This window comes from Cetorhinus maximus, chromosome 30 (assembly GCF_964194155.1).
Source record: "Cetorhinus maximus chromosome 30, sCetMax3.hap1.1, whole genome shotgun sequence".
NCBI classification, from domain to species: domain Eukaryota; kingdom Metazoa; phylum Chordata; class Chondrichthyes; order Lamniformes; family Cetorhinidae; genus Cetorhinus; species Cetorhinus maximus.
The window spans coordinates 12040012-12053230 of record NC_135908.1 but is presented as its reverse complement, the minus strand read 5'-3'; the positions used below and the strand labels follow the sequence as shown (position 1 = coordinate 12053230).

Genomic DNA, 13219 nt, shown 5'->3' with positions numbered 1-13219 from the left:
GGCTTCAAAATGTTTTAATACAGAGCATTCAAGTTCAATGTTGCATTTTATTTCGAAACACAATTTAGGCAATAAAAATACCCTGTGGTTTGTGGTAGCCGTGTCTGCTCAGTACCATGAAAATTACTTTTGAGTCCAAGCAACTGAAATTACATCTATAAAATTAAGAGGAGCGTAAATATTCAGGGCAGAGGCCAATGGGAAGGAATATAGCATTTGACAGGATTCAAATAGCTGCATTTCCTGTTCTGCTCCTCCCTCAAAGTAAATTTTATATACAGCAATTGACCACTGTAACTGAAATCTGCTGCAAAATTAATCGCACGCAGACACAATTAATTCTGTGCTTCAGCTCACCTTTTGGCCTTTGGATCCAGAGATAAATGAGTGAAGCACGCCCGAGTAGAATCACAGAATGGTTACAGCACAGGAGGAGGCCATTCAGCCCATGTCCGTGCCAGCCCTCTGCAATGGGTATGCATCTGGTCCCTTTCCCTGCCTTTTCCCTCTTAACCTTGCGAACCTTTCCTCTTGAGGTGATAATTCACTTCTCTTTGGAAAGCGATGATTGAACCTACCTCTGCCGTATTCTCGGACAGTGAGTGTTAACGTTAAACCCAGCACAGTAACCGGGGCTCGCTTCAGTTACGTAGAAAGCAGCAGTCATGTAGAGTGCAGCTTCCAACAAACAAAGCTAGGAAAAGCACGAGTATCAAAAAGAACACAAACCTTAATTCAGAGTCACACAGTCTTGGCTCAGGGGTAGCATTCCCATCCCAGAGCCCGAAGATTGAGAGCTCAAGTTCCACTTCAGAGGCTGGAGCATGTTAGTTCGCTTGACATGTCAGTGCAGTACTGAGGGACGGCTGCATTGGTCAGAGGTGCTGTCTTTTGTTAGAGGTTTTAAATTTAGACTAACTACTCTCTCTGGTGGACATAGAAGATCCCAATGTTCAAGCAAGAGCAAGGGCGCTTTCTTGATGTTCCGGCCAATATTTATCCTTTAAACTGGATTATTTGGTTATTTATCTCATTGCTGCTTGTGGGGCTGCCATGCACAAACTGGCTACCACATTGCCCTACATTACAACACCAATTACACTTCGGAATTATTCCATTCGCTGCAATGGAAGTTATAGATAATTTTATACCTAATAATGTTATGTCGTGCAGGACATCTACTGGAGCCTAAAGTATATTTAAGAACATTCAGAATATACACTGCTTGCAGCATTGTCTAAAACTACACTAACTCCAAGAAGAGGGCGAGGGCATTTAAATAAGAACGCAAAAATATTACTCATTTTATATAATTTATCACAGACATTCAAGGGTAAACTATTCAGTGATCAAAGGGTTTGTTTATTATCCACTTACTTCTGGAGCAGCGTTGAATTCTTAAGATGTTTTAAAAGTAGATACTTAAATAGATTATAATTTTGCACTCGAGCTTTGATTGCATGTGATATCTCTTTCTTAAATTTTCATAACACTGACTAGGTATTATAAATGACGGTAACCAGTGTATTTAAACATACATTTATTTGGAGACAATGGGACTGGTTGAGAATTCAAAATTCTTCACTGAGAAAAACCACAATATTATTTCATTAAGTTTTTTAAAAAAATCTGAAACAGCAGCAATTCATTAGCACAACAGCTAATATCTCTATGGTTGCAGGGCCAGAGTAATAATGGAAACAAACAGTCTCAAGACAGAGAGGAGGCATGGGCCCAAGAGCCCTCAATGTCAGTAAGATATTGCCGTACTCTGAGCTGGTATCTGTTAAAAAGCCTTGTGAATGAACAAGTAAATAGCGCCATCCAGCAGCAGACGTTAAGTACTGCAGCAGGACAAGCTGCCGCACTCCCAATCTTCCACTGTGCTTTTTGCCATTATATCACTGCTTTCAGGCCGATATTAATTGGTCATTGACGCAGAAGCGGTTGTGTAATAGGAGATGCACACCAGCAATCTAATCAAGTACACTGCAACTAGGGTGTGCCAGGCCCATTCAACACTGCCCTAATATCACAATGAATGGACTGCAGCTCCAGACTGGTGGAAAGTTCCAAATGTTTCAGGTAGTTTCGGAATCACGTGGGTGTGAAGGGAAAGCTGAGGTTTTGCCAGCCCTCTCCTAACTTTAAAGATTACTGGCTAGGAGTCAATTGCTGGGATCTATTGTACTTATTGGAACAGGGACATATGAACTAGGAACAGGGAGTAGGCCACTGGCCCTTCGAGCCTGCTCTGCCATTTGATAAGAGCATGGCTAATCTGATTGTAACCTCAACTCCGCATTCCTGCCTACCCCCTATAACCTTTCATTCCCTTGCTTATCAAAAATTTATTTACCTCTGCCTTAAAAATATTCAAAGACTCTCTTCCTCAAAAGGCTGTGGAAGCAAAGTTCCAAAGACTCATGGCCCACTGAGAGAAAAAATGTCTCCTCATCTGTCTTCAATGGGCGACCCCTTATTTTTACACAGTGACTCCTGGTTCCAGATTCTCCTACAAGAGGAAATGTCCTCCTCTCCACAGCCACCTTGTCAAGACCCCTAAGGATTTTGTACGTTTCAATCAAGTCGCCACTTACAATTCTAAACTCCAGCGGATGCAAAGCTAGCCTGTCTAACCTTTCCTCATAAGACAACCTGCCCATACCAGGTATTAAGTCTAGTAAAGCTTCGCTGAACTGCTTCCAATACATTTACATACTTCCTGAAATAAGGAGACCAATACTGTGCACAGTACTCCAGATATGGTCTCACGAATGCCCTATGTAACTGAAGCATAACCTCCCTACTTTTGTATTCAGTCCCCTCACAAATTATAACATTCTATTAGATTTCCTAATGACTTGCTGTAGCTGCATACCAGCCTTTTGCAATTCAAGCATTAGGGCACCCAGGTTCCTCTGCATCTCAGAGCTCTGTAATCTCTCACCATTTAAACAATAAGCTTTTATAAAAAAAAATTCCTGCCAAAATTGACAATTTCACATTTTTCTACATTCTCTTCTATTTGCCAGACCTTTTCCCACTCACTTTGCCTATCCGTATCCCTTTGTCGCCTCCCATTGTCCTCTTCACATCTTGCTTTCCCATCTTTGTGTCATCAGTAAATTTAGCAACCACACCTTCTGTCCCTTCATCTAAGTCATTAATTCAAATTGTAATAAAAAGTTGAGGCCGCAGCCCTGATCCCTGTGGCACACCACTCGTTACATCTTGCCAACCAGAAAAAGGCCTTTTTATGCCTACCCTCTGTTTCCTGTTAACTAGCCAATCTTCTATCCATGCCGATATGTTGCCCCCTACACCATGAGCTTTTTATTTTCGCAATAACCTTTGATGTGGCAGCTTATCAAATGCCTTCTGGAAATCTAGGTACAGTACATCCACCGATTCCCCTTTATCCACAGCACGTGTTACTTTTTTAAAGAACTCTAATAAATTAAGTAGCCATTTGGTAGCACAGAGCTTGAGTATTGCTGAAAAAAGACATTTTGCCAAAGTTTTTCGTCTTGATCTCATCAGGGCAATCGCAGGAATGGCACAACGTGTGTGCATGTTCTTTCTGCGCTTGTTTCAACGAAACAAAATACGTGATAGCCATTCGCTGGTTCATTCCTCAGGGTAATGCCTTGACCAGGGTCAAGCTGCCTGGTTTAAAAATTAAAACAATGCTTGGAAATTAACTGGTCAGTCACCATTAACTGGTGCATCCTCCATGGCAAAGCCTCTACCAGAGTCCACTTGCCAAACAATCAGCACTCTCTTCTCATACAGTATAAAGTTGTTGCTTCCCCTGACATTGGTACTCATGAAATTGTCCTGATGGGTGCAAGACGAAAAGCTTTAACAAAATGTCTTTTTTCAGCAATACTCAAATTGGTTAAACCTGATTTCCCTTTCACAAAGCCACGTTCACTCTGCCCAACTACCTGGAATTTTTCCTGCTTTAACATCTTCAATAATAGTTTCTAACATTTTCCCTATGGCAGATGTTAAGCTAACTGGCCTGTAGTTTCCTGCTTTGTGTCTCCTGCCCTTTTTGTATAAAAGGAGTTACATTTGCTATTTTCAATCTAATAGAACCTTCCCCAAATCTATGGAATTTTGAAAAGTTAAACCAATACATCGTCTCCCTAGCCACTTCTTTTAAGACCTGAGGATGAAGTCCATCAGGACCCGGGCACTTGTCAGCCTGCAGTTCCAACAATCTGCTAGGTATCACTACCCGGGTGATTGTAATTTTTCAGCGTTCCTCCCCGCCCCCATCCTATTTCTTGATTTACAGCTATTTCTGGGATGTTACTTGTATCCTATAATGAAAACCGATGTAAAATAACTGTTCAATTCATCTGCCATCTCCTTATTTCCCATCATTAATTCCCCAGACTCACTTTCCATAGGCCAACGCTCACATTGTTAACTCTTTGCTTTTTTAAATATCTGTAGAAACTCATACCATCTACCTTTATATTTCTAGCTAGCTTTCTCTCATATTCTAATTTTGCCCTCTTTATCAATCTTTCAGTCGTTCTTCGTTGTTTTTTAAATTTTGTCTCCAGAAATCTGAATTGCAACATAGCGCCTTCTGACCTGCCACCCACCTTTCAGCAATTATATGCTTTTTCATCAAATTTGACACTATCCTTAACTTTTTTAGTTAACCATGGATAGTGGGTCCCCCCACTCTCATTGGAATGTATCTATTGTGTCTTCTGAAATATCCCTTCTAAGTGTCTGCCACAGCATCCCTATGGACTTATCCCTTAACCTAATTTGCCAGTTCACTTTAGCTAGCTCTGCTTTCACTCCTCATACTGACTATGCAGCACCTCTCTCCTTGTTCTACCTATGTCATTGGTACCTACATGGACTACAATGCCTGCAAGTCCCTCTCCAGCCCTGAGCAGTTGTCCCAAGCCCTGGCATCGGGCAGGCAACAAAGCCATCTGGACTCTCTCTTTTTGTGGCAGAGAACAGTGTCAATCCTCCTCATTATACTATGCCCCACTACATTCCTTTTTGCTCCCCACCACCCCCCACCGCCCCATTTGAATGGCTTCCTCTGCCATGGTGCCATGGTCAGTCAGCTCATCCACCCTGCAGCCCCGCTCTCATCCAAGAAAGCTGAGAGAACCTCAAGCCTACTGGACAATTGAAAAGGCTGAGGCTCATACGCTCCTGCTTTCTGGGTTCCCTCACTCGCAGTCACACCCTCCTGTCCCAGACCACTGACCAAATCACCCCTATCCTCAGGGGTGTGACTGTCTCCTGGTCCAAAGCATCGAGGTAACTTTCTTTGTACCTAATTTGTCAGAGTGTCTGCAGCTCGGCCTCCAGCTCAACAACTCTGAGCCAAAGGTCATCGAGCAGCAAACACTTAATTGAGACACGTTTGGCATAGATCAGAATGGTATCAAGGAGCTCCAAAATGCTGCAGATGTGACATCACCTGCTGCCAGTCCCGATGTGTTTTAATTAGCTACTGAACTATATTATTCAATTATTTTCCTTTTTTTAAAAAATATAAGTTTTATTAAGCTTAACACCAGTTCCTATACTATTTTAAACCTTAGGAATGGGATAGGCCTTAACCACTTACCAGATACTCACTAAACAGCTAGCTTCTTTCTCTGTAATAGGGTAAGAACCAATTACTACGTGGTGAAAAAGTTAGGAAAGGCAAAAGCACCTCATTCCTCTTCTCACCAAATTCCCCTCCTCACCAAACTCCCAGGTATACACAGTTCCAAACTCCACTTTTAGGCCAGTCAGCCCTTCGGGCCAATCCTATTGGCTAACCGTACTTTAATTTACCTCTATTTACCCAACTTTGTTGCACTGATTGCCTCACCTAACAAGAAAAAACTATCAATGTCCGTCTTGAAAGTTTCACTTGACTCCCAGCATCCACAGCCGTTTGGGGAAGAGTGTTCCAAATTTCCACTGCCTTTGGGTGAAAAAGTGCTTCCCGGTTTCAATGCTGAATGCACCCCCTTGTTTTGCATTCTCCCAACTCAGGAAATTGTTGTTTTGTACTAACCCATTCAAAAACTGGCTTCACATTTTAAACACCTGAATTAGATCACTTCTCAATCTTCTAAATTCAAAGGAATAAAAGCTATGTTTGTGCCAGCCCTCTTCATAATTTAACCATTTAAGTCCTGGTATCTTCTGGTGGCGTGCACTGTACTGTCTCAAAGGCCAATATGTATCTTCTGAGGGGTTATACCCAGAACTGAATGCAGTATTCCAGAATGGGTCGGATTAAGCCTCGGTACAACTTAAGTATAATTTCCATCCTTTTGTATTCCGGCACCCCCTACACAATAAGATTAAGGCCAAAATCCCATTAACCTTTTCGCAAATATAGTGGGCAGGTACAAAAATTAAGTCTACCAAGCTCTGTGATTGACAGAAAGGTATAAGTGAAAGTATAAACCATATTCGTCTATCACATCTTAGAATCCAATCAGCATGTTTCATCCTGATTGCTCCAATGTTTCTATACAGAACTGTATTCTGTGCATTATGTGTTTGTATTTGCTTGCTATAGTTTTGTTGCTTGAAGCATAAATAAAACTGCTGATCCTTAAAAGCATTATGGAAACAATCTTGAAAGAAAAGCTGAAGAACACTATAAAGCAGCAAGCTCAATTAAACGAATCTTAAGTTCTACCGCTGAAAGTGAAAATTAACATGCAAATACCCAGCTCTCAGAAGTGGCAGCTGTCTAGGTTGGGAGAACTTTCCAATAAATGAATTGGATATCTATCTAACAGTCAAGCTCCAGATCTCCTGAAGAAAGAATTATCAAAGGATAATGGGCGTGGCCAAAGGAAGAAAAATGTCATTGAAAGTAAACTTCATTTAATCTGCCATTGAGAGTTCCTCTTTATATTAATTTGCCTATCAACTGGACCTATCAATCAGTTTTTAAATCAAAAAAGCATTTCATGTGTAAAATTAGAAAGGAAAATTTCTCCTTGAACCACTGATCAAAATCATTACAGGCCTGGCTCTCCCCCAGGCTAATAAATCTGTATTGATAGCGTGTTAGAGATAGTTCACAACTGACTATTTGGGAATAGCAGCACTAACTACACAGTCCACAAAAGGATTCTTACTATATAACTGGACAGAAATTGGAATAGTAATTATTTTTGAAAGGATGGGAAAGGGGAAGCAGTGCCGCCACAAGTCACAAAACTTGTTGCAACCCATAGCTAAGAAGCTTTCATCTTCACCGATTAGACTGTTCAAATAGGTTGGGTACCTATCTGTTAAAATCAAAATTATCCTAACATAGCCATTGTGAGGTTAACCAACAAAAAAGTGTATTGGCAGTGGGCTCACAGCATTTGAGAGATTGTAAGGGTCCTAAGGTTCATGAAATTTGAGCTCCAAAGATATTTTTGCATTGTTTTTCTTTTGGAGAAGCATTTTATGTTGAGCATTATACTGATCAAAGTGACTAATGCCCACTTATGAACTGGAACAACTCCTCCGACTTTCCATTGACTATTAGCACCAACTCTTTCAGGCCGGAAGTAGTGAACTGCTCCCTCCACCATGTTTAAACAAACCTGGACATCATAGTAGCAACACTAATGCTTCAGCTTGCCGCCTCAGCTATTATCAGCGAAATTTAACTACGTGGAGTTTTCAGCTGTGGAGTCTAGGGGGAGGATGGCATAGTGGCAATGTCACTAGACTAGCCCAGGCTAATGCTCAGGAGGCATGGGTTCAAACCCATTAATTGAGTTCAATTAAATAAAAAGCTAGTGTCAGTGATTGACCATGAAACTACCATCGATTGTCATAAAAAACCATCTGGTTCACTAATGTCCTTTAGGAAAGGAAGTCTGCGCTCCTTATTCAATCTAGCCTGCAAGTGACTCTGGACCCACAGCAATGTGGTTGACTCTTAACTGACTGAAATGGCCCAGAAAACCACTGAGCTCAAGAGCAATTAGGGATGGGCAACAAATGCTGGCCTTGCCAGTGATATCACATGAACGAATAAAACAAAAAAAAATCATGCTGACTCAGAGCCATGAGCTAAAAACTGCTTACACCAATTCCTGAACCCAAAGAGATTTGGATTCCCTGTAAAGGCTGGACATGTATCTGGATTTCGGAGGTCAAACAACAGTGCTCTACGATCCATTATGCCACCTAGGCTCCTTGTTTGAAGGCATAATTGTATATATTTTAATCAATGTAGAATTAATTTTACAAGGAGAGAAAATTATATCATTTAATTGGTTACACCAGCTTGTACTAATTCAATGAATATAGATATTGAATAGACATTTGATGGTTTTGAAATATAGACATAATAGCAATTTCACTGCAGATGAAAATAAAGGGGTTGTAACAATGTTTGGAAGGTTAGGGGTGTGTTACAAGGGCCCACAACACATCTAGGTTGCATTCACATTCACATGTGATACAGTTGTCATACTCACGCATCCAAAGGTAGTAAATGCGTTTTGCCAGGACTTTGTGGGGTTCTGGAATCTCATTAAAATCCTGGTAAAAACAGGGCTTCAATGGAATAAACCTTGGGAGCGGTGGAAAATTGTTTTCTAGAAAACAAAATACATAAAAACATCCCTTGGATTACTGCAAACATGAAGTAAGGTTTGAAGCAATTAAAAATATTTGCTGTTTGTTAACACTGGTGGATCTTAGATAACATTACTGAGTCAAAGGGTATGCTGCTTTATATTGGGCCTACATTGTGACAGCAACCGATCTTCCTACTCGGAGTCTCTCCTCCTCTTCTCTTGTCCTACCATGCCTCAGCAAGGGTTTCTCTTTCTCAACCCCTTCGGAAGGATATTTCTCCCTCTAGGAGGTCCTCCAGACATACACACAGATAATTGGGTTGCATTTCCCTTTCTATTCTGTACCCCCTCACTCAACAGGGCTCCTCTCCTTCTTCCCCAGCCCTCCCTCCATCCATGTCCTCACAACCCCCAACTTGAGTATGCTCTGGTCCACACTACTTGCAAATAGGTTGAAAGCAATCGCTCTCCTCCGTCAACTGCTTTGCCATAGGGTGGAAAGAAGGGGAGAGGAGCGATATCCTCTACACTTTGAAAAGGTGTCCCTTCTTCTCCATTCCCCTTTTCCATCAACTGTCTGTCACTTCATTGCTCTACTTCCCCTTGCACCCAGGGTTGCTGAAGATCAGCTTTGGATTTTACAGGACATGTTGGCCCATTAAAAAAAAGGCACAACATTTGATGCAAATGCAAACAGTTTTGTTCAAAGTACTTTCTCTTGGATTTCTGTTCTGTGGCATCGCTACTTTCTCTCTCTATTTATAGATCGTCTGTAATATTTTCCCTGATTCATGTCCAATATTTCATTTCTCTGACTGTAGTTAGTGTTCCTCCTCGTTGCCTCTTCCCTTCCCACCATTTCCCTCTTTCTCCAAGCATCTTTATTTCTCTAATTCTTCCCCTCCACAGCTACTTACTCTATTATTATTCCTACTCAAAAATGTTCTCTTTCAGTTTTCCTTACTTTCCATCACTATGCTTCCGTGAGCTCCTTTTCTCATTTCCACACTTCAGTCAGAACCTGGTTATCAGCCCTGACATCTCTAACATCTAGGCATTTTTCTCATCCTCCAAATGCATGCATCTTTAGGCGACCACTTAGCTCTCCAGCTGACATAAAAATTAGGAGGTCATTTATTGGAGACATGCTCCTGCATGTGCATGTGTGTTTATCACAGTCACTGTTGGCTCTCAAACTGGCTCCCAGTAAAACATTTCATACTCATACACTGATACCTATTAAACCTGCATGAAAAAGTCTGTCACTTCCATCAGTGCCCTCCTTCACTTGCACTTTTGGAAAGTTTGGGAGTAGGTACACTCAGGAGTCAAAATATGTTGAGAGGTCTATAAGTTATGCCACTAAGGTGCTGAAGGGGTGATGAGAAATTGAGTTATTGGAGCCAGATTGTGATTTTCATATTTGTTGCATTCTTAGGGATGTATAGTAAGGAACAATCATGACAGATGCTTCTCAGAATTTATTTTTGCTAAATGGAATTGCAATCCTTTCGGTGGTATGTGAAAAGGGAAAACAATTCTTGAGTAGTATAACTGGTAAACAGCAATCAAGCAGAGAGTTTTAATATGTAATTGTGAGCAATGACTCAACTTAGACAATCATTTCACTGCCACGGCCTCTTGCTTTTAGCGAGTTGGAGAAGCTGCTCCATGTCAAGAACGTGATAGCATTTAATTTAGAGGCTATTACTGTAATAGTGGTTAAGATTACATTGTTCATGGATAAAAATACAATTTAGAACATGAAGTAAGAGTGTAGAATATTGATTTTAACTTTAATTAGCAATAGACAGCTCTTCACGCAATACAAGCGCATTATATTTAAGGGTTGTAGCATTTTAAACATCAATGTTAAAAATTCAATAGCAGCAGTGCACACCAGATAATTATTTGTAACATACAAAGAAATATTTCTTGAAGGAGACCAGAAGATAATTACCGATGAGAGAGGCCATACTTCGCAGTTCATCCTGACAAGACCCTCAAGTCCCTCACTGGTGCAACCAGTTGGATCTTAAATGTTATCAGTTGATCAAAGCTTTTGGTGGATATATATGTCGGCAAATATAACTGAAGCACAATCCTACAAGAGACAGGTTCTGGTGACTCACTTCCACTCCAGTAACATGGAGCGCCCACGAATTGACTCTGGATCCTTTAAAGTGCTTACTCTGCTTTCATTACCTTTTGGTGAATCAAGGAAGTCAGGAAGGGCACAAGAAGTACTGTCACAAACTTGGCATCAGCTCCTGTCTGGACAGTCAGCAGAATGTCAGTTTGTCAGGGAGGGCGAGGTGCAGGAGTGAGGGACAAAGAGTTGGATCAAGATGTCCGGAGGTTTCAGGTAGCTGGGACCTGCTGACAAACAGTGTCAGGGAAAACAAGTGAACCCTACTAAAGGAAGGAGCTGCTCAGAGGCAAGTCGAAGGAAATAGACTAAAAATAGTCAGTTGAAGCATCTTAGAAAATGTTATGGAAATTACATGTGATCCGAACTATCTGAAATGAGGTCCTCTGAGAAATTTGGAGCTGTGGGTCCTTTGTGCTTCCGGGGAATGTTGAGCAGAGACTCAGCAAAACAATCTACCTATTGTGTAGAACTAGTGACATACATGCTTACCTGCCATATTTAAGATGGTATTTGATGCGTTTCTGGTGGTTCAAATGAGCTACACGCTCTAACCTGCAAAACAAGAGAGAGAGAAAACAACAGACTTTTAAAGGTGGACTGCAAATCAGAATTCCAGCCGAATTATAAAATTGAATTATCCATCTTTCACAACTCATTTCAATGCAAATCAGAGCCGTTAGTCTTTGAACTAATATTCCCACTTCAATTTCACCAATTTTATAACTGCCTACTCCAAATTAGTTAAAGAGATCAGATCAGATTATTCATTTTAGACCCCATAAATGAAGCACGTGTATGGTCCCTCACTGGAAGAGGCATTCTAACCTGGAGCATACCTTCATGGGTAATGACAAGTCAGTCACTGCACTCAAGCAGCTATTCCTCACACACACACACAAATGCATAAAAGGAAAACTAGGGATTCTACCAGAGAATCCTTGCAGCATTATTCATCAACTGACCATCTTCCATGTTCCAATGTTTGCATTCTGCTTTGCTTCCGAGAGGGCGGATCTGAAAAGCATTTCAGCAGAAATAGATGCAACCGCAAACCAACAAACGAACTTACTTCATAGAAAACTTCTTTCATACATTTTGTCAATTTTCTTCCGTTCCTTGCTTCCGTGGAAAACAAAAGGTCCAATGGTACTGATACTCTAGGTGAATCATGGATTGTGTGGAGCAGAAACACCTGCACTGACCAGTTGGGCTGAATACCCTGTTTACGTTCTATGCAATATGGGAACAGGGCTTTTGGCCCAACCAGTTGACAGTTATCCCCCATTTAAGCCAACAGTCCTAAACATTTAGATAAAAACAAAAAACTACTGCGGATACTGGAAATCTAAAACAAAAACAGAATTACCTGGAAAAACTCAGCAGGTCTGGCAGCATCGGCGGAGAAGAAAAGAGTTGACGTTTCGAGTCCTCGCGTCAACTCTTTTCTTCTCCGCTGATGCTGCCAGACCTGCTGAGTTTTTCCAGTCCTAAACATTTACCTATCTTGTTCTTGCATCACTTATTCCACAAACTGGCGCAGCCTTACAACACTTCCCAAAAGCTACAAAACCTAACTCCGGGCTTCTGTATATCTCCCTTTCCTTCCAGCTCACTTTTGGCTGCACTGCCACCTCAGTCCCACTTCCTCCTAAACCCTACCACCTCTCTGCCTGTGTTCAGATTTATTACTCTGCTGGCTTCTCCCACTTGACTTTCAAAGAATTAATTTCAAATGTTAATTATCATAATTGCAAAATGATTAAACCTGGGTTAGTTTTAACCCCTTCAGATTGTGATCATTTGCGCTCAAGTGGAGAGGGTTTTCTGGCGTTAACCCACTTTGTGCTGATGTGTCACATTTAAACATATCATGATTATCCTGCTTAGTGGATTAGAGGGGTTGAGGCAAGACGAGCTGGTCTATCGCTAGTCTGCAACAATGGCCTAAATAAAAATATTTCATAACACACTGTCAAGCTGACCATTGGGTGAAATTTTTATTACAAATAGTTTACTTTCACCTTGAATATGCAAATGTAAGGTTCTATATGGGATATTCCTGAAAAAACTAATTTCCAATGCACAAACTACTAAAAATTGGCTTGCGTTTGTTTACAACAAATCCTTTTTTTCTATATGCAAGATAACAGGATCAGGATCAACCACAAATATGCGGGGACAAACATGGAGCATTGTTGGCAGAGGGGGTGGGGTTGCTTTGTTAGTAAGACATGAAATTAAATCGATAGCAAGAAATGACGTAGGGTCAGATGATGTAGAATCTGTGTGGGTAGAGTTGAGGAACCGCAAAGGTAAAAAAACCATAATGGGAGTTATACACAGGCCTCCGAACAGTAGTCAGGATGTGGGGCACAAGATACACCAGGAGATAGAAAAGGTGTGTAAGAAAGGCAAGGTTACAGTGATCATGGGGGATTTCAATATGCAGGTAGACTGGGAAAATCAGGTTGGTAGC

General features: G+C 41.1%; 1 protein-coding gene and 1 long non-coding RNA gene across 4 annotated transcripts in view; one reads left to right on the top strand and one right to left on the bottom strand.

Moving 5' to 3' along the window:
- The window catches only part of LOC144670076 (uncharacterized), a 149313-nt gene that overhangs the window by 34255 nt on the left and 101839 nt on the right, over nt 1-13219 (top strand). The gene's annotated exons all lie outside the window — the stretch shown is intronic.
- LOC144670074 (secretory carrier-associated membrane protein 5-like) overlaps nt 1-13219 on the bottom strand; it is a 60519-nt gene that overhangs the window by 33140 nt on the left and 14160 nt on the right. For all 3 annotated transcript variants that reach the window (XM_078532468.1, XM_078532469.1, XM_078532467.1), the window contains 2 exons: nt 11233-11295; nt 8490-8609 (listed from right to left, as the gene is read on the bottom strand). In XM_078532468.1, the coding sequence (XP_078388594.1) occupies nt 8490-8609; nt 11233-11239 (127 nt within the window). In that variant the 5' untranslated portion in view covers nt 11240-11295. The remainder of the gene's footprint in view (nt 1-8489; nt 8610-11232; nt 11296-13219) is intronic.